Source organism: Clavelina lepadiformis, chromosome 6 (genome assembly GCF_947623445.1).
Source record: "Clavelina lepadiformis chromosome 6, kaClaLepa1.1, whole genome shotgun sequence".
Lineage (NCBI taxonomy): Eukaryota > Metazoa > Chordata > Ascidiacea > Aplousobranchia > Clavelinidae > Clavelina > Clavelina lepadiformis.
The window spans coordinates 1,520,546-1,542,125 of NC_135245.1; the positions used below are offsets into that span (position 1 = coordinate 1,520,546).

General features: G+C 38.0%; 4 protein-coding genes across 5 annotated transcripts; 1 reads left to right on the forward strand and 3 right to left on the reverse strand.

Annotated features, from left to right (window-relative positions):
* Positions 1-681: 681 nt before the first annotated feature.
* Positions 682-2,363, reverse strand: LOC143463157 (uncharacterized). Its single transcript, XM_076961558.1, has 4 exons — positions 1,860-2,363; positions 1,643-1,765; positions 1,319-1,468; positions 682-1,226 (listed from the first exon to the last, which is right to left on the reverse strand). Exons 1-4 carry the CDS (start codon positions 1,869-1,871, stop codon positions 918-920), a joined length of 594 nt encoding a protein of 197 aa, XP_076817673.1. The 5' UTR covers positions 1,872-2,363; the 3' UTR covers positions 682-917.
* A 143-nt stretch (positions 2,364-2,506) lies between these two features.
* Positions 2,507-6,567, reverse strand: LOC143463156 (uncharacterized). 2 transcript variants are annotated; one of them, XM_076961557.1, is made up of 8 exons: positions 6,402-6,567; positions 5,338-5,420; positions 4,992-5,139; positions 4,381-4,436; positions 4,154-4,255; positions 3,202-3,589; positions 2,958-3,032; positions 2,507-2,832 (listed from the first exon to the last, which is right to left on the reverse strand). In XM_076961557.1, exons 1-8 carry the CDS (start codon positions 6,466-6,468, stop codon positions 2,780-2,782), a joined length of 972 nt encoding a protein of 323 aa, XP_076817672.1. In that variant the 5' UTR covers positions 6,469-6,567; the 3' UTR covers positions 2,507-2,779. The 2 variants fall into 2 exon arrangements, with proteins under 2 accessions (XP_076817672.1, XP_076817671.1); XM_076961556.1 differs by having other exon boundaries at positions 3,181-3,589.
* A 3,318-nt stretch (positions 6,568-9,885) lies between these two features.
* On the forward strand, positions 9,886-14,656 carry LOC143462947 (uncharacterized). Its single transcript, XM_076961264.1, has 7 exons — positions 9,886-10,034; positions 10,241-10,387; positions 10,507-10,635; positions 10,864-12,142; positions 12,344-12,443; positions 12,599-12,794; positions 12,961-14,656. Exons 1-7 carry the CDS (start codon positions 9,977-9,979, stop codon positions 14,439-14,441), a joined length of 3,390 nt encoding a protein of 1,129 aa, XP_076817379.1. The 5' UTR covers positions 9,886-9,976; the 3' UTR covers positions 14,442-14,656.
* Positions 14,657-16,334: 1,678 nt separating this feature from the next.
* On the reverse strand, positions 16,335-18,730 carry LOC143462948 (inhibitor of apoptosis protein-like). The gene is made up of 3 exons (XM_076961266.1): positions 18,531-18,730; positions 18,079-18,321; positions 16,335-17,864 (listed from the first exon to the last, which is right to left on the reverse strand). Exons 1-3 carry the CDS (start codon positions 18,584-18,586, stop codon positions 17,654-17,656), a joined length of 510 nt encoding a protein of 169 aa, XP_076817381.1. The 5' UTR covers positions 18,587-18,730; the 3' UTR covers positions 16,335-17,653.
* Between the last annotated feature and the right edge of the window lie 2,850 nt (positions 18,731-21,580).

Here is a 21,580-nt window from a genome sequence, read left to right on the forward strand (position 1 = left end):
TGACAAAATGGTCAATGCACGTTGACAACAACAAAACATTCCTCTGCAAGCGATGCGGTGACTTAATTTCACAAAGTTAGGTAGAACACAAGCAGATATGACCTTTACTTGTGTCAGCTTTTAAACGGTTAATATTTAGCCTGCCGCTATTTCACCGGAAAAATCGTTCTTTCGAAGCTATTCTTCACAGCTTCTTGTTAACGTAACTTAATTGTTATATAATATTAACCTAAATCTACATTCTTATATAAATCAAACTCCACTAAAACCTGAAATAGCTCAGGTTAACTTTTTGCATACCCATTATCCCAATCTAACCGCCTATCTTTAACAACAGGCTGTGTGACCTACATACGTTGAAATACTCACTTCGTACAAGATAACAAAGATAACTTGATGAAATAGTCACTTCGTAACATTAATCAATAAGATTGCGAGATTAATATTAATGCACGCAAGCCTGCAAGAAATGTATTGACTTTGAAATTCCTTCGTTAACATCTTTTCATATGATTCAAGCACGATACTTTTCGGAGAAAAATACAGCTTTTTAACTTTTATTTTTTAGGTGATTTCTTCAAATTTCTTTCCCTCACTCATAATTTATTCATGACCTGATTAGCACACAACATTACCATGCATAATTAATTGCTTTTGTCGTTTATTTCAGCTTTAGACATGTAAACGATATTGGTGACTTATATACAACCTGATCAGCCGGTGTTACAGTAGATGACAGATGTTCTGAAAGTATTGTGACAAAAAAATCTTTAAACAAGCAAACACATTAAACACAAAATGGAAAAGAATTTCCCCAAACAGCAACACCGGCTGCGCATCACGCGGCATTGAGTAGGAAAAGATCGAGTTAAATTGCGGCCGAAAAATACTGCACGTCTTCACAGTATCATGTCTTCTCAAATATCATCCTCTTCATCTTCTTTCTTGACGCGACGACTCCTTCCTCTTCGTTGCTTCATCAACTCTTCCTCATCGCGGTCGACACTTGCCGGATAATCGGTCACGTGACCATTCGGGTAAGCACCTGATGTTTTCGCGTAAATCGGAGGTAATTTTACGTAATGAGAAAGCACAGGAGCCACTTGCGAGTTTTTCGCGTCTCGCATCGCCGCTAGCTTCCGACGGTCGGCGTCCGTCCATGCGTAGGAATCTTTCTGGACCAACGCACGCGGGCCCCAAGACCGTAAGTCGTGTCTTTGATAATGCTGTCGAAACGTGATTCGATTACTTCAGTTGAGACATCAAGGCTGCATGTACTCGGGTTCGTCCATAATTATGTCGTTTCAAATTCACTTACATTCGATTCGGTTTTCCAGTCATTCACAGCGTTGCCTAGCGACAGGGTAGACTGCAGCATGTCTCGCTTTCTTGTTGACGTCATCCTTCTCTCGCCTTTAACGAGTTTTCCCAGATGTTTGCAGCCTCTTTTTACCTCGTGCTGAACTCTCTGTACGGTGAAGTCAGGAGAGAAAAAAAGTTTTTAGTAGTCGCCCTTCAAGACTAACCAAAACTTGAAGGCTTCAAACTATTAACTTATCCGTTGGTTTAACCCGCGGTCACTATGTGGTTATAGTAGAGATTTTTGATTTAAATCGTAGCCTGGTCAGTCACGAAACCTTACGTGGTTGGTCGTCTCCCAAAAGTCTCTGTCGTATCCAAGGATGATATTGGTTGACCTGGGGTCTGCCCTTCTGTACCGGATGGTACGAGCTGGATCTATCTTCCTTGCGGACCGGCTACAATCCTCCAAATAAACAAGACATTTTATTGCCGACAACACTAAAATTGCAAAAGTTTTTCTCCACTTTTTTTATAGAAAAAAATGTTAAAAAACTTACCAAATACTCCATGATTAGCTTCAAAAAACGAGAATTCCCAACAATTACTTTTAAAACGTTTCAATTACGTCGAGCAGTATTACCATGACAACCGGATAAACAATTGTTGCCTTTCTACGACGCAAGGTTTCAAATTTAATTTAGTCCCCTTTCTTTCCCAACAAGCTGGTTATAACCTATAAGCAACACTTGTAATGACTAATGATGTTCTTGCCAGTTTCCAGAACTTCAGAAAAGCATGGAACGCTAGTGGTAGACAATCGCTACTGACTGTTTCGTGGATAACCCGCTTAAGCAATTTCTCACAACTACTTAGGCTTGTACTCCAATTCCATAAAAACTTAATTCAATATGCCAAGAAAATTGCAACCGCATTAAAAATTTATACCGGCTAACTGCAGAAAGACATAACCAAGCGGACAAGGCTTCCAATGAGCGAAATGAATAGAGCAATACCGCCGAGGCAATACGACAAAGAAAAGTTTTTAAAGGTTTAAGGCTTTTGAAAACAAAACGCCTAATAACACTGAATGTCTCCCATTACGACAAACTAATGTAAGCAGTTGAGTTGTATAACTGTCAGAATTCCCTGTCTGCATTGTCTTTGTATTTTTATTTCATTGTGTTGTCATTCTCCCACAAGACACTGCATGCTGGGTTTGTTTTATTGCGCTGTATGCGGAGGACAGAAAAACAAAGTATTCGGATGGTCAAAACAAAGGAGGTCGACCGCTGGTTTCATTTCGTATCCATGACAACGACGTCAAGCAGGACTGATTATGACGCAACAGCTGCGTATTGTTTGAGTAAACTACCTGGAAACCGCGGTCAGCTCTCCTGCGCCATCTAGCGCTGACTTTTCCTAAGCGAAGTTGGGCAAATTGGTTCCATTGCATTCTTTGCTGTAGCATGGTCCAACTTCATATTATTGAATCCAGCCATTCTTCTAAATCATCATTTTCATCTGCACGTTCTGAAAAATTCAGCAAACCAAATTCATTCCGTCTATTTTTGATTACTATGGAAAGTGTTCCTATTACAGCTATATCAACGACTTTTATTAAGATTCTTTCTGTTAAGAATCCATTAAATATTCACCTTTCGTAGCAGCAGTAAATGGCGATGCAATCTGGGTTGCGATACCTTGCTTTGCTTGTAGAGTAGTTTTCTTACCTAGAAGTAAAGATTTTCATAAAAAAACAATCACAAAAATTGTCCAGGGTGTATTTTCCAAGATTTTAAAAGTAGGTTAGCCATAATTTACCGTGGCTATGCAAAAAACTGTAACAAGAGTTATCCGGATGTGCACTGAACAACATACTTGTACTAGACTCTGTATCACCTTGGGGGGCGGCTGTTCCAGACAATAGGACGTCCAGTTCAGTTTCCAAATCTTCTGCAGCACTGTCAGGTTTTTTGTCATCACAAGCGCTTTTCGCAACTTCGGGAAAATCTTCCTTTTCTTTTTCAACTGTGATGACTTCTTCAAACTCTACCACGGCAAGACGGTTTTCGGCGATGTCAAATCCCTCTTCAATCATCGGAGCTGCTTTCTTCTTTGTTTTAATGACTGAATTTGTTTGATTATTGTCACTGCTGGTGAGAGTGCTTGTAGTGCTGGGGTTTGAAAAGTCAAAATTGTAATTTGAAAATTTGAAAGCACTTTTTACGCCAGTACGTTGATCTTCAACGGTACCATCATCACCATTCAGCAAAGCTACAAGGGATGGCTAAAAATAAAAGAAATTTTTGAAAATAGTTTCATGTTTGTAAAAAATAACAATGAACAATACATAAATAATACAGTAGACTCTGCTTATTATGACCACCCTGGGGCCAGACCATTTTAGACATAATTCCGAATGGTCACAATAACCAAAACTGCTACAGTACTCTTTAACCACACCAGAATTGATAATTAGGCTCAAAATGACAAAAACTTCATCATTTATTTCATTAACATTAAAGTGACCGTAAGTACAGTAGATGAATTGATAACACATGTGGCACAATTGCCAGTGTCAAGTTGTATAATTGACACAAAAAAAACTGATAAAAAAACTTGAAAAAGTGGTTGTAATATCCGACGACTGGTCATAGTAAATGACAAATTCTAATTGGCAGAATTCGGGACCGTATCAAATGGTCATATTATGCGGATTCTACTGTATATATATATATAGAGAGAAATTTTTGTAGCGACAACATCACTAACACGTCTGAGTTGAAACTCCAGTTGAATCAAATCTTGTATTAATTTAATTTAGAGAAATTTTTCAGATAATCCAAAGCACCTCAAACTCTTTCTCATTCAATCCAAGTCTTTCAAAAAATGACAACTGGCTGAGTGAACCGGCTAATTTTTGAAAGTCGATGGTCAAAATATCATCCAAGTTCTGTTTGAAGAACTTATTGTACTTATTGAGATACCAGGCGTATTGCACAAATAGAACAATACTGACAGGAACTAAACTTATTGGTAATTTCAGTGACACAATGTTATAAAAACAAGCTTATACACCTGTGCAGTTTCCCATTCTTTTTCTGTTGATAACTTCATGTGAGAGTAAAAGCCACCTGAAACAAAAAATCGTCGCAATTTAAATGTTGGGATTGGATCTTGAAATCTATGTACATAACTCCAACACAAGTGACAGCAAAGTTAGACGGATTTTTTGAAAACAGGAATTTAATACGCAATACTCAAAACTTTCAAGAATACCCACAAAATAAAATCGGATATATAAAAAATAGTAGATAAAAAAGATACGAAATTATCAATAAAACAATTAACCCACAAATTTTTTTCGGAAGTATATCATAACTAACTAAAACTACAAATTAAGCACATTACACATTCATTTTTTTACATTCTTTTAATTTCATGTGTAAAACCCGAGCATAAATGTTTCTGTAATGTTTATCTGTGCGTTGCTTTAATAAATAATTTGAAGGCAAAACATGTTTACATGTAACGAAAATGGTAGGTCGCTTAATAATTTAAGCAATTAGAACTATCTGTGCAATGCAAAACAGATGTAATGTTAGAACACAGGTCAGGGACAGAGAATTGATTGAGAATAAAAGTTTTACACAGCAATGCTGAAAATCAACTTAAACATAAATACACACCTGCAGCGGTGACAAGATCATTGAAATCAGATCCAGTTTCCTCCTCCAACACTTCTTCCGGCTCATCGTATCGATCCCAGTTGCTCCCGATGACACGCCTCGAAAAATTTTCACCACCATTGTGCTCGCCAACTCCTCTTCTTGAGACCTACAAGCAAAAAATGTTACATAACTAATAAAAAACTGAAAACTTTACATGAAAAGGTCTATTACAAATATTTTACTTGCTTTTTGAAAAGATATTTAGAAAAAAAATGTTGCAAGCTAGGCCTATTTTTAAAAAAGTAAACAAGAACTTAAAGTTATATATATTTCAATGTATCTACAAAACAATAACAATTTGAACCTCATTTGAAGAATTTTCACTGGGTTTGTTCCCCCAGGTATTGTCATGTTCTTTGGTTTCAGTTGATTTTATATTTCCAGCACCTGAGCATGTTTCATGAAAAAAAGAATGATTAACAACAAGACAGCATTTCCATCAATTCGCATGATGAAATTGCTTTTGCATCATACTGATATTGGATGGATTCAGACTGGGATATGCCAAACAACTATCAATGTATTCTCAAAATGATTTAGACATTTTTTAAAGCTAATCAGAAGAGAAACCTGAGAGCATACAATAGTGTTTACACATCATTCATATGTTCGCAAACTACACACTTAAGTAAATATGTGCAAGAGACCAGGTGACAGGTGTTAATATGCAAAGTGTAGTAGCAGGTTTTCAAAATTTAAACAAATCAGCCACAAAATGACTTGCTGATATTGTGTGCAATGACAACTGCGTCAACTCGTTAGCCTAGCGGTTAGAGCACCTGGCTGGAAAAAATACAAAACAATTTGATAACAAGTGGCGCTATTGCGATAATGTCCTTAGACAAGGTATTAATGACTCTTGCTCCGGTTCGATGGTCCTGGTAAACAGTTTCGAATTCGGGCAATACAATAAAACAAACAAAAAATGTTTGACAACCGGACCTTGCACTAAGACAAGCTGGTAGCTGTGGCTCATCACCAAGTTTAACTGGTATAAAGGATTTCCTCAGTCCGAGGATACAGATTGTGATACCATAACGACTACTGTAGTAAAGAAACCCATTTTCATTATTGTTATATTATGTGCTTTAAATAATGTTGAAAATAACCAAGCCAATACTGGGTCTATTTACCTAAGTTGCAATCCATCGTTAAAAACGTTAATAATATTTAAAATTTTGCCTTCTAGGTGATGACCATTAGTCCATGACGCTAGCATTTTTCAATTCTGTTTTTGTTCTACTTAACCAACAGGGTAACAGGACTGTTGGACCATGTTTTAGTGTGTATGTATACTATGTTGGGAGTCTTGGGACAACCAAAGTAAAAGACATCTAAATTATTTTAAAACCTACGGTCTGATGGTACCTTTTGACAATCCTTGTTTCTTCTTGTACTGAGCACTATTTTTCTTCTTATGCGCGTCAGGTCTCATCACTGCTATATGGTAAACAAATAGCCACCAAACAGTCCCCACACTTGTTAGCTCTTCATACAACGTTAACTTGGTTGCTCGTCAAACATGAAATGACATGTTCTAAGGCAGTGGTTCTTAACGTGGGCGCTACCGCCCCCCAGGGGGCGTTTTTGATTTTTAGAGGGGCGGAAATACTCAGGGGGCGCTATGGGGGGCGCTATATTCAGAAGGTGTAACGATATTAACCTCACTGCAAATTAATAATAATGCGCATTGTCTGGTCTGATGCTTAATTGATTCGCAAAACGCTTAATTGATTTGCAAAACGTAGTCAGTCAGTCAGTCTGTTAGTTAAACTTCTGCTTGGGCTAGTTTAGGGTGTAACGTCCAAATCAGCATTGTTGTTTATTCAAATTATATGATTTAAGACTGAGTGATAATGATTTATACGATTTGTGAACCGTGACCTGCTTGAAGTCATTAAAATGTGCTTTGTTGACGCCCCGTGGAAAATCGCACACTATTGGTGAAGAACTTATTATACCAGCTGTGAAAGAAATCAACAGTACTATGATGGCCACTCAAAAAGATGTAACACCTTCGATTCCACTGAGCAATAGTACTGTGTCTTCCAGAATTGATGAAATGGCAATTGACATTGAAAATAAACTTTGTGATGAACTCAAAACAACACAATTTTCTTTACAGCTTGACGAGACAACACTACGCGACAATGAAGCTTTGCTAATGGCTTATGTGCGCTATATAAATGCCAGTCATAAAGTTATTGAGGAGTTTCTGTTTGCTGAACTATTAGAGGTCGACACTAAAGATTCAACGGTTTATAAGGCAGTTGAACAATTCTTTAAACGGAAAGGAATTCCACTTTCGAATGTTATTGCATGTGCAACCGATGGAGCACCATCAATGACTGGACGCCATCGTGGATTCCTGGCACATCTTAAAAGAGAAGTTCCGGACATATTTACATTCCACTGTGTCATTCACAGACAGCATTTAGCTGCAAAGCATCTCAGTGGCAGATTGCATAGTACCCTGCAAGCTGTTATCAGAGCAGTGAATAAGATTAAAGCCCATCCATTGAATGACCGCATATTTCGCCAGCTTTGTCATGAAAATGAAGAAGAATTTGAACGGCTCATGCTACATACAGAAGTCCGGTGACTTTCAAAAGGAAAATGTCTACAACGCTTTCATGACCTCTATGATTCTGTTATTGATTTCTTTAAGTTTCAATTATTGGATGAGAAAGTGAGTTCAGATTTGGAAAGCAGAAGAGCAGACGTTGCTTATTTGTCTGATATTTTCAAGAAATTAAATGAGGTCAACATTAAATTGCAAGGAACCAAAATGTGTCTCATCAAAGCAAAGGGAATAATAATGGCATTTATTAGCAAATTAGATTTCTACAAAAATTGTTTACTAAGGCTAGACTTAAATCAGTTTCCTAGCCTAAAAGCCATAAAGGAAAACCAAACCGATGATTCATGTTTATCAGACACTGATCTAGACTGCTATTCCTCTCATCTTCAAGCATTGAAAGAAGAATTGTTGATCAGATTTAAAGATCTCAAAGAATTAAAAATACCAGAGTGGGTTGTAAATCCATTCCAGGCTGATGCAAACAATGCTGATCCAAATCTAGTTGAAGAACTTATAGACTTGCAAAATGACTTTGAAGGTAAAGTGTTGTTCCAGCAGATTGGCTATGAAGCTTTCTGGCCAAAGGAACAAGTTAAATATCCTCATCTTTGGGAAAAAATCAAAGTATTACTGTTAGCATTTCCTTCATCATACCTGGTAGAGAAGGGATTCAGTTCGGTCTTGCAACTCTTAACTAAGCAGAGAAATAGATTGCAAATATGTAAAAGGGGTGATCTGAGACTCTTTTTATCAAATATTGAAACTGATATACTTAAGTTGGTTAAGCAAGTTATCACCAGGCCCAAGGTAGTCATTAAATACATTTTTCCTGCTTTATTAATGTGTATTTTTGTGTATCAACCATTCTCTTATTATTTCTGTTTATTAAATAATATCGCTTGTCTCAAATACAAGGCAACCGGATTTGTGATTAAGCCGGTCTTTTCGCTAAACATTTATAATTTTTAACACAGCCCTTTCATTATGGTGGGCGGCAGACTATGGAAACCTCTGAAAAGGGGCGCTGGGGGAAAAAAGGTTAAGAACCACTGTTCTAAGGCCTATACAATAATTGTCTTCACTTACAAGTAGGCTCTTCAGCGTCACCACGTGTCACACATCGTCACAAAAAAAAACATTGATTTAAAAATAAATTTTGGGTGGTGAAATGACTCATTGAGGAAAAATCTGTTTTCCCCCATTTCCTTCACGAGGGTTTTATAGTCTCGAAATCAAACCCTGATACACGACAGATAACGTGCGTATTCGTGTTGTGAATCATCGTATGTTTTGAGCAGAGTCTGTCTCTAGCTCTTTTCTATTTTCTAGCTGTTTTCTTCCAAAACCCTTTGGCAAGAAATCAAAAAAAGACTCACGACAAGGGGATGTGCAGGTCAGTCAAAAATTCAATACATAAGTAAGCGGAAGTTTTGAATTTTTGGATAAAGTCGGCAATGCAGCTTGTGTCTTAATGCCGTGACTCACCGTTTGGTTTTGTGGTTTTATAATTATGTGAAAGAAACAGCAAACGACAGATTTAGCGAAAGTATCTAGCTTTTGGCAAATTTTGTGAAATGTTAATAATCAATGTTTTACTTTAGCTAGTGTTGTATTGCCGGCTCAATCATCGCTAGTTATTTATTAGTTTTTATTATTATGCTGTGAAGTATAAAGCTTGGAAAGCACACTGCACAGTAAGCTATTGGTGGGTAACCTGCGACCCGCAAATAAAAACTTTGCTGCCCGCGGAGAAATGCCAATTTTGCATTATCTTTGTAACAATAAATATGAATAGCAGTTTTCTTCAGAAATTTGTAATCTTAAGAAATTTATGCGTCTTAATTAATTATTTTCGTAAGGAGACAATCCCTTAATTATGCCGTAAAACTAAAATAAAGATTGTTTTTTAAGTCAGCTACTTGTGAAAAGCTTATGTTATAAATAAAGGTGCGGCCGGGTGGTTTTAGCCGGTTATTTTCATCTGGTCCTGCTGTAATAAAGGTTGCACACCACTTCTGTAAGCATATAACCTTTTTCATTTTACAAAACAACGGAATTGAAGTTTAAACGACAAACGTTTGGACACAGCCGCATATGATTATATTTTTCTCACAATTAAGAAACAAACAAGAAAGTTACTTTTAACTTTAAACTGACGGAACGCAAGAGTTTTCTTGCTTGTGGGTGACATCTAAAAAAATTACCGTAGCCTACGACAACCTGCAGAAAATTTTTAGTGTTTCAACCTTTCTGCCCTTGTTGACAACCCCACGTTCTCTAGGTCGTCGTGATGGATTTAATAGCTAATTGAGTCAGGAAGTCAATAGATCGCCTACTATAGTTCAGTTGTAATTCTGTAAAAATGCTACATATTATTATTAAAATAAGCCCGGCGATTCTCTTTGTGACTTTTTACCAAGGTGAGTTATTGCTATCTCGACAATAACGGTGAATACATTTGTACATTAGTACAAAGTTCATTTGTGATACAAAGAATTTCGTACTCGCATGAACAACTGTTAGTTTAACAAATGTTTGCACGAAGTGCGGTAACTTTGGTTATTGCTACGCTCTGCTGTGTTGACTATTGTTATAAAGCGGTTTTGTAATGTTTTTTTACATTCAGTTTGCGCATACAACGAGGAGTTGCTGCATAGAGCATGCAGGCAAGAGGATGGCTTGTTTCTTTGCAAAGATGGATCTCAATGCATGGAGAGGTTCTATGTGAAAGATGTCTTGGCACACTGCGCCGACAAAAGTGACGAGCTATTTGGTAAATAAAGAATTTGACAAAGCCTTCTGTTGTTATTATTGTTGGATAACGAAACGAGTAAAACAACGTTCGATCCAAAATATCCTTCTCGAAGAATCTACAACGTTTATTGTGATCAGGATCGCTAAACTGTACGGACGACGAAGTGCAGTGCCGATTCACAGGACAATGTTCTGCCCGCACACAAAAGAATAACGGATTGGATTGTCGGCTTGAACAACTCATGATTCCCTGTTTCTCGAATAAGGGTGAGTAGGAACTATAACTGTATTTGAAGCATCTTCTTTTGGTTAATTTTTACTTAGATTTCTTTACCAAACAGCGACCAAGTTTTATACAATGTCAGCAACGGACTATATGCCATCATAATATGAAAATTATACTTGCTAAATTTTGTTACGTTTTCACTGAATTTTAAATATTTGACTGCTATAACGTTTATTTATCCATAACGTTTTTTACTTGTTTATGAGCAGAGTTCACTTGCGCGAAAACAAAACTCTGCATTGAGAGATGGAAAGTAATGGATGGAAACGACGACTGTAGCAGCAACACCATACGAGATACAAGCGATGAACAAACTATGTTGCCTTCATGTAACGATCTCGAATACGCTTGTGACGTAACCGAGAATCAACCACGTCGTTGTATTCCCAGAGATTGGGTCATGGACGGGGCACAAGACTGCTTGGCGGGCGATGACGAAAGAACGCCGTTTATGGATTGTTTCAACGAGACCGAATTTCTTTGTCCGAAACAAGGCAGATGCATTTCAAGATACCGTGTCATGGACAAGTTTGAAGACTGCAACGACGGGACAGATGAGCTTGGCCCGCTGCTGTGCAACTCGACACTGGAGTTTCGTTGCCAAGTGAACGGTCGTTGCATTCCCCGTTCTTGGCGCGGAAATAAACTGAACGACTGTTTTGACTGGAGCGATGAAGAAGATCTGTATTCTAACGAATCTTGTCAAACTCACGAATTCTTATGTCATAACATGAAGAGATGTATACCAACATCATACCTGTGTGACGGCATAGACCACTGCGGAGACTGCACAGATGAGATTGAGAATTGTGAGGAGCCTAGGATGTTTCGGTGTTCGGGAAATGAAACCGGAAAATGCATCAATTGGGAATATTCGTGCGACCAATATCGCGATTGTTCAGATTTTTCGGACGACATTACTTCGATAACCGGATTTAAATGTGAATCTAAAGTAACTGCAGATTACAGTCGTTATTGTGTTATACCACAGTGGACCCTTGAGAGTTCATACTCATCTTGCAATGACAACTCAGATATTTGCTACAGAAACGAAACGTTTCAGTGTGCCCGGTGTCTAAACAACAAAACTGTAATTGCACCGCGACAAATCTGCGACGGTGTCGTGGATTGCCCAGATCTAACGGACGAATGCCTTTGCTTTCAATATCAACACAAGCAAACTAATCAGGTCTGTGAACGAGTTTGTTATGGATTCGATTCCAACGAATGTTCGCAATGTGGACCTGGAGAACTGTTGTGTCCTGAAGATAAAGTTTGTTTATCTAAGAATAAGATATGCAACGGTGTTATTGATTGTCCGCTGTCTGGACTGGATGAAAAAGCTTGCACAGATCAAAGAACTACTGGGACTACGTCAATTGTTCCTGATTTCCGCTGTCCGGATATATCTGCCAAAGACAAAACACTTCTTGGATTCTTAAACTTGCCTGTACCTTTAACGACTTTTGTTCCCCTTGAAGCAATAAGGTAAAGTTGTGTTTGATGTTGTCGTTATTTGTCACGAAATACTTCATCCAAGGTCTAACCGTCAGACGTTTTGAAAAATTTTAGGTTATCTTAAAATCGATAATTGATCGACTTTTAACTTGCTTGGTTAAGCAATATGAACATTTTTTGTCTCAAATAAATTGTATCGAACCTGTCACGGGAATCTTATGCTTTAATTAGATGCAACGGCATCGTAGAATGCGCTTTCTTTGAAGACGAATGCAGCGATGAAGCCAACTGCACTGACAAGCCGCGAGTTTGCAAAGAAATTCCGCTAGAAGTAGGCATAACTTACAATCTTTAATACCGGTAAAAAAAAGTTTAAAGTTGTTAAAAGACGATTTTTTGTACAAACATTTTTCAGTGATATTTCTAAAACAATGTTTAGTTCCGATCGTAAAAAAAATTCCAAGTGCACACACTTGTATCTTTTAGACGTCTTCTCCCAACTACTCGTTTGGATCAATTTCATTGGAGTTCACATCTCGCAGATGTTCTAACGACTTTCGTCAAATCATTGCTGGTTGGTCGGTCTGTAATGGTATTCTAGAATGTTTAGAGAGTGGCCTGGACGAAAAATACTGTCCGGATAGAATTAAATGTGATGCAGGAGAAATAAAATGGCTAGTAGGCAAGTACTACTGGTCACTTACATCAAGAATATAGACATTATTTTTAAAATTGTTGGGCTAAAGTTGATATTTAACACCTTGCAAAGTTTTGTAATATACAAACCGTAAAAATCAGTAAATGAATAATTTAAACAAAAAATTTTAACCTTGTAATATCATTTTCAGGTCTAGGTGAAACAAGAAAATTAGTTAGCGTTTCAAAGGACAAAGAATGCGACTTGGTGGCTGATTGTCTCGATTACGCTGATGAAAAGAACTGCAGCACAGACACACATTTTTATTGCGAAAATGGAAAACCGCTTTTTGTTCCGAGGACAAGAGTAGTCGACGGTAAACCGGATTGTGACGACCAGTCGGATGAGTGTCCTGAATCTTACTTCGTGCAAACCGGTATCTCGTCAAGGGAAGAACTCATCAAGCTGCTCGCGTTTCGAATTCTTATCTGGTTCATGGCGTTGTGCGCTCTCGTTGGTAACGCTCTTGTTGCAATTTGGACCATAAGGTCACTGGACTTTAAATCGTTCGGATCCTCAGGGAAGTCAAGTGTTGGAAAAGTGAACAAACTACTGATTTTGAACCTGTCCGTATCGGATTTTCTCATGGGCATCGCCCTGCTTATAATCGTTATTGAAACTGTGATATTTTCTGGTAAATATTGCTTGAACGATAAACCTTGGCGGAGTGGACAAACCTGCCAGTTAATTGGAGTATTAGTCGCTTTGTCAAGTGAAACTTCCGTGCTGACCTTGGTTTGTCTTGCTAGTTATCGTCTGTACACCATATACTGGCCTTACCAAAGTCGGTTTGTAAGGCTACGCGTGTTGGCAATCTGGTTGTTAATCGTCTGGTGTACTTCGCTTGCGGTTGCAGTTTTGCCATTGGCCGCTTCACTGTCACGTGATATGATTACTAGTATGTGGATCGAAAACAACAAATTCTTTCTCACTGATATTCTTTCGTTTTCTGACTTGAAGAAATTTGCTCAAAGGATCACAATTTTGAAAGGAGTGAATTCATCACAACATTTACCGAATGATTGGTATGGTTTGGTAGATTATCTAACCATAACTTTCCCGGACGAAGCACCAAAAGTAAAAGCATATTTCGGTTATTACGGTTCAAGTGGTTTGTGTATTCCTAGGTTTTACAGAACCACAGGAGACACGTCTGATATCAACACTTTGTCATCGGTTGTGATCACTTTTAACTTTGTGGCGATGGTCTACATTGCTGCTTGCTACACAGCTGTGTTCAAGCGAACGACAAAACAGCGAGTTGGCCAAAGCAACTCAGAAGCACAACAACGCAGACAACGGCACACACAACGAAAGATCACCGCTCTTATATTAACCGACATGTGTTGTTGGCTTCCTATTTGCATCATGACGTTTCTAAGCATGGCGGGTATGTCATTGGAACCTGCAGCTTATGCCGCATCGGCGGTGATATTACTCCCGATCAACAGCTCAATCAACCCGATCATATACACGGATGTGATTCCTCGACTCGTGAAAGCGTTTAAAGCAAATTGTGCCAGGGTCAAATACTCACAAAAGAAAAACCGAAAAAGATTGAAAGAAGTTTCCCAAACTTCAAACCAGAGTGCACCAAACACGAAAACGGCCCAAGCCTCCTCTGTTTTGTGAAACTTTTCAACCTTTTTCACCGAAACAGGTTTTAGGTTAGCAAAGCCTATTGTACATTGAATAACTGTTTTCACGGACATCGCGTATTACTCCTACCTGGGTAGTAAGAATATGGGTTGCACTTCACTCCTATATTTTATTCAGATATACTATTCGTTTTGTGTGTCATAAGCTTGTTTCATTTGAGGATTGTAATAAAGTATCTTTTGTCATAACGCACTTTGTGTTTTAACGTAGAAGTCTTTGGTGATAATTCCGTAATCAAAGTGATTTCTTAAGCTCTAATCCATCAAAAGTGTTTCGTGTTTTTATTGTGTAATTACATTTCACCTTTCAACATTTTAAAGATGTTTAGAAGACAGCACACTAACCGCTTGGTGGTATATTTTTTCTATCTAATATTAGATTTAACCAAATTTTATCAATTAATGCATCACCGTATTAGTTTTTTGTCAGTAATTTTAACAATAATATCCCATACTAAGTAACGTGAGCGAACCAAACATTGATCGAATTTGAAGGAATAGTAACTGTTCCTACTAGCAGTATTTAGGCATTAGAACTACAAAGGTATAGAAATATTGACTACGATTTCAATGTAATATGTTGCTGTGCATAGTTTTGGCGCATGACAATAATTCTTTAACGTCTTGTGATGCGTTGCTAACGTGCTTGACAGTACTTTATAACAGCAGGTGTATTGTAATCAAAGTGATTTCTTAAGCTCTAATCCTAGTACTTTATAACAGCAGGTGTATTATAAGTGCATAGTCATACAGCTTATACCGAAGTTGCAAAAATATTCCAGAACTTCAAAGTTGTATCGTTTTTTGAAATTTATTTCAATGTTCTGTCACCGCTAAACGTCATTTGCAGAGGAAACATCAACGTTGCCTTTTAACTGCTGTCTGTACGGATACCCTGAATGACGTCAGCATTAAGCATACATGTTTGAAAATATCATGTAATGACGCAAACGGGAAGTTCTGGCGAATGTTCAACCGAAACTTTCTAATTTATCTACGCGCCAATTGCTAAGGTTATTCTTACACTAAAAACAACAACGACCATACTGCCCTCTGATTAGTCTAAACAGATGTTTCGTGACCTGCTATACATTAGAGTCAGGAGTCGGCAACCTTTCGTATGCAGTGTGCCAGTTTATGAATAATGTCAAAATATCAACAACTCGCGTGCCAAACATTTTGTAAGGCATTTTCTACATTTTCTTAAGGTGATATAACGTGCACGGGGGTTGCCGACCTCTGCATTAGACTTTCAACAGTGCCATAGAAATGTTACTTATTGACACGCCTTCCACACACCGCCCTCGCTTTCAGCTCTGTTGTGGATGATTCCTCGTTTTACACCCAACTACTGCACGGGTCTGGTCTTTGCATTTTATGGATTGGTAGATCCCTAGATAGTTGTGGATATGGTATTGCACACAGAGGTAAATTAGACCCTACATGCCAGATTGCACACAGAAAAGTCAAGCTTTGCTACAGATGAAATGTGGAAACCTGTAAAAGCAAAGGTGTTATGACCCGTTACATCACTTTTGAAAATTTGAGTTTTACTCGTATTAAATTTAAAAGGTATTTTCATTGTAAAGATTGTACTGTAAGCCAGGGCTTCTCAAACTTTTTAGTTCTGCGACTCCTTGATAGGTAGCCTACAAGTGAAAGATAAACGTCTAATTACAGACATCAAGTGGTGTTTTTGTTTCTGGCAAAATCATACAAATGCACACAATCCAACAAAATACAGTAGCTGTAGTCTACCGTAATAAAAGAACCACGTAATGGCGATAGCAAAGCGAATAAAAAATTAACAACAGATAATTCAATAATTGAATTTGTTTCACGACCCTAAAATTTCTCTTATATTAATCGACATGTGTTGTTGGCTTCCTATTTGCATCATGACGTTTCTAAGCATGGCGGGTATGTCATTGGAACCTGCAGCTTACGCCGCATCAGCCGTGATATTACTACCGATCAAAAGCTCAATCAACCCGATCATATACACGGATGTGATTCCTCGACTCGTGAAAGCGTTTAAAGCAAAGTGTGCCAAGGTTTCACGGAAAAATAACCGAGGAAAAATGATCGAAGTTTCTCAAACCACAAAATTAACTGTGCAATCTAAAGAATCCATAGCTCATGTTTCTTCTCCTCTGTGAAGTTTTAAATGTTTAGCGAAGAGTCAGATTTGCAAGAACCCAATTGAGATTCGATGACTGTTCTAGTGAACATCTCGCGTTACTCCCAACTATGTTTAAAATACCGTCTGAATGTCACTTATGTTATGTTCGGAAACATTTTATTGTAACAATTTGTGTATTACATTTCATTTATTAATTATAACTTGTAACATGGCGCGAACGATCATCAGATTACTTGTTGGGTATTTAACACACGAATCTTTCGCGATCGTTCCATTTCCAGAGTAGTACATTAGTAGTACAAGTACATTCAATATGTTACAGGAATGCATCAGTTAACGTTTAAGTTGCTTCACGTCTTTGAAAATGTTTTCAATGTTTTAGCCACGTCAACGTGCAGCTAATTTCCTTAGTGCCGTGAATCACTGTTTGGTTTTGTTACAAAATTCTTTTCTAGGGAAGCAGCAAAAGACGAACGCTTACACTCGTTGGGTACTTAACGTGTTGTAATCTTCAGGGATCACTTCGTTGCCATTGTAATTGTTTTATTCATTCCATGAAAACAGTTTGGTTTTGTTTTCTTTTCACTATGTTACTCGGCGATACCTTGGTATGGATATTTGCTTTCTTTGTCATTCATTTCCTCGTTACAGGCAAAGTTAGAAGTTGTTTGAAATTTGGCGATGTTTTATGTGGCGTTAAATTACGGTCAACTCAAATTAGAAAAGATAATGTAATTATACAACATGCAAATAATTATACGTAAAACATGAGTTTATACAAAAAAAAAACAAAAGAATAAAAAGAGAATTAACACGAGCCAGCAGTGAACCTGCACTGACGAAAGCATCTGTTGAACCGTTTCGTTAAAGATAAAATTAAAATTAATAGCAGCAGATATCTTATATTTACATGCAACATATTCCGAAGTGACACGCAAACATATGCAAGTCAACTTCAAAGTTGCGTCAATTCTTTGAAAATTGTTTCAATGTTTTCGTCGCCGCAAAACGTCATTTTCAGAGAAAGCTTCAACGTCGTCCTTTTAACTTAAACTGCAGTCTGTGCGGGTACGCTGAATGACGTAAGCATACTTGATGTGAAATATCACGTGATGATGGGAACGGGGAAGTTCTGGCAAATGTTCAACCGGAACTCTTCGTTGCCTGGCGTGGGCTGGTCTGGCTGCATTTCGGAATTGTGCCACCACGTCTTCCACAAAAGTGATGCCTTTGTGTCGGAGAACGTATTCGCAACTGCAGATCAACGAGATTTTACTACAGTGAAGTTTACTAAACGAGCCTAATGCATTTGACTGGCTAATCGTTACTGTTTAGCGTTAATGATATGTCATGGATATCGGATTTTTATTCGTTGTTTTAAGATCACACTTTCCAGCAAATTCATAACACGTCACGTGCTGTCACTGTGCACGTCACAAGTTACTGTACTTTATTTTTCCCTACTTACTTAGGAAACCATTTTGCATGTTCTATCCACGGGTCTTCGTTTAGGTTCCATCGGTGCAGGACTCCGTTGCAGTAGAAGCACTTTACTTTGTCGCCTTCTCTCAAATAAAGGAAACCAGCTTCGGCGAGCTCTCTTCGTGACGCCAAAATATGGTTAGGCCACTCACGAAAAGTAGTACATCGACTCTCTATGGAGCACATCGCCGGACTGCAAGGGTCGAAACACGGGAAGAGCTCTTCATTTCTGCAAGCAATGATGCAATGCTTGTTGATTATTTTAGGCCTTTTACCTTTACCATAAAACAAAAACTTCGCTTATACGAAATGCATTTTGGTGGTGACTTATATACAACCCGCCACAGATATGCTAAATTTGAAAACAACCGATATTACTTTCAATCTACTTTGCGAACAGCAGCTTAACAAACAATTAACTATTAGTTTTTTCCTTACCCGCCGCTCTCTTGGTTGATAGAGGAAGTTCTGCCGGATGTTTCTATTATATTCATGACGAAAATGTTGTATCGTCAGGTTCGATAGAATACAACTGATAATAATTATTCGACGACTAACTGAAGACAACTTTAAAAAAACTCGAATTAAAACAGAAGTTTCCTGTGCTCTCCAGTAAGCTTGCTGTTTATGTAACTGTTGCCAACAGTGACTGCCAGGCTTTTATACACAACGCCCTCGCTTTTTCGTAGCTCTTAAGTAGGTGATTCCCCGCTTTTTGAGCGACTGAACGAGCCCAGTCACAGGAGGCCTTTGTTTGGCGATGTTGTAATTCGATTGTTATTGGTTCCCCTTGTTGCGTCATCGCTTTCACAGCTGTCACCCCGAACGAGCGAATGTCGTTCTCGCATAATTAGCTGGTATGATATTCCCTTAGTCAGCACCGAATGGAAAGTTTGTTTAATAAGATGGAGTGTTATTATTATTGTGTAAATCGATCTTGGACGTTTATTTTTAACGGCTTGTGCCATTGACTAATTTGGACGGAGATCCCCTTGGCTACGACGAGGCGTTTTCGATGACATAGACAGTACATAACAAAAGAATCCTCCAAGGTAGTTTTCATTTGCCCCAGCTGGAACTTTCCACGCGCATCCACGCCCTACAAATCATGCCCAAATCACGTTGTGACATGATCTTCATTAAACTAATTCTTTTGTTTTTATATGATGTTAATGAAAGTGTGGACAGCACGCCTCAAAAAACTGTGCTTGCGAAAAGATTGCGCAACTTCAAAGTTTGTTTGTTAGATGTTTCAATTGCTTTGATTAATTATTTGTCCTTACTGTGTGTAATCGATTGATAAATCCGCAACGTAACCCGTGTAAATCCTATCGATCGCCTTTGTTTTGATGGCGATGAATAACAACGGCACACTTAAAGCGTTTTATTCGAGACATCGACAAGTGTGGATACAATAGCAGGGCACAAGCGGCCACTGATGTTTTCTATAGTTTTGGTATTTTTTCGCAACGATTAGTTTGTTATGTTGCAATAATTTATAAAGACCGTTAATAATAGCTCTTTGTAAGCATCACGCTGATCCGCGGCGACAACAGAAGTATCAATCGTACAACAAGAAATCCAACAGCGCCAGCCTATATGACGTTACCAGTAGGCTGTTACTGTTAGTATACGGCCTACATCTGTTTTATTTGTGATTTCAGGAGAGCCTTCAGTTTACCGTTTAGGGAATCATTTCGAAAAAATGGTTTACAGGAATTCATTATGAAATTAATATTGTGATTGCAAAATGAAAATTAACATTTCCTGTGCCTTGGCCCTAACGCGATTAAAAATACATTTTTTGGTTTTAGAAGAAATGAACACTCTACAAAGAAACTTGTATAAAACCATAGGTTATTTTCGGCCTACACTTTATTTAAAACAGTTCACCAAAATAGCGCAAGCAAAGCAAACCGCTCTTCGCAGCCAACGTCATGGGTGGACGAGTTTTTGTAAACAAAATAATCGATAATCTTACGAAATCCAATCTTACGCAGCGCTTTACGCTTCGGGGAGATAAAATGCAAACTGTGCACAGCAACAATAACAAAGTGAGTCAGCAAACGCGTTGCGCGGTAAACAAAAGTATAGAATAAACACTTGGGTGAGTATGGCCTACACTGCGGGGTTTCCCAAACTTTGGGGCGCGACCCGGTTTGGTGTCGCATGATGTAATTTTAGGGTCGTGAAACACATTCAATTTTAATAAATTGAATTATATTTTGTTAATATTGTATTCGCTTTGCTATTGCCATTACGTGGTTCTTTTATTACGGTAGACTACAGCTACTGTATTTTGTTGGATTGTGTGCATTTGTAAATTTGCCAGAGACAAAAACACCACTTGATGTCTGTAATTAGAAGTTTATTGTTTTAATATCTTTCACTTGTAGGCTACCTATCAAGGAGTCGCAGAACTAAAAAGTTTGAAAAACCCTGGCCTACAGTACAATCTTTACAATGAAAATATCTTTTAAATTTAAGATGAGTAAAACTCAAATTTTCAAAAGTGTTTTAACGGGTCATAACAGCTTTGCTTTTACAGGTGTCCACGTTTCATCTGTAGCAAAGCTTGACTTTCTTGTGTGCAATCTGGCATGTAGGGTAACTCTAATTTACCTCTGTGTGCAATACCATATCCACAACTATACATATCTAGGTATCTACCAATCCATAAAATGCCAAGTCCAGACCCGTGCAGTCGCTGGGTGTAAAACGAGGAATCATCCACTACATAACTGAAAGCGAGGGCGGTGTGTGGAAGGCGTGTCAATAAGTAAGATTTCTATGGCACTGTTGAAAGTCTAATCATTCTAACGTATAGCAGGTCACAAAACATCTGTTTAGACTAATCAGAGAGCAGTATGGTCGTTGTTGTTTTTAGTGTAAGAATAACCCTAGCAATTGACGCGTAGGTAAATTAGAAAGTTCCGGTTGAACATTCGCCAGAACTTCCCGTTTGCGTCATTACATGATATTTTCAAATCATGTATGCTTGAAGCTTACGTCATTCAGGGTATCCTCACAGGCAGCAGTTAAAAGGCAACGTTGATGTTTCCTCTGCAAATGACGTTTAGCGGTGACAGAACATTGAAATAAACTTCAAAAAACGATACAACTTTGAAGATCTGGAATATTTTTGCAACTTCGGTATAAGCTGTATGACTATGCACTTATAATACACCTGCTGTTATAAAGTACTTTCAAGTACGTTAGCAATGCATCACAAGACGTTAAAGAATTATTGTCATGCGCCAAAACTACGCACAGCAACGTATTACATTGAAATCGTAGTCAATATTTCTACACCTTTGTAGTTCTAATGCCTAAATACTGCCAGGGGGAACAGTTACTATTCGTTCGAATTCGATCAATGTTTGGTCCGCTCACGTTACTTAGTATGGGATATTATTGTTAAAATTACTGACAAAAACTAATACGGTGAAACAATAATTGATAAAATTTGGTTAAATCTAATATTAGAT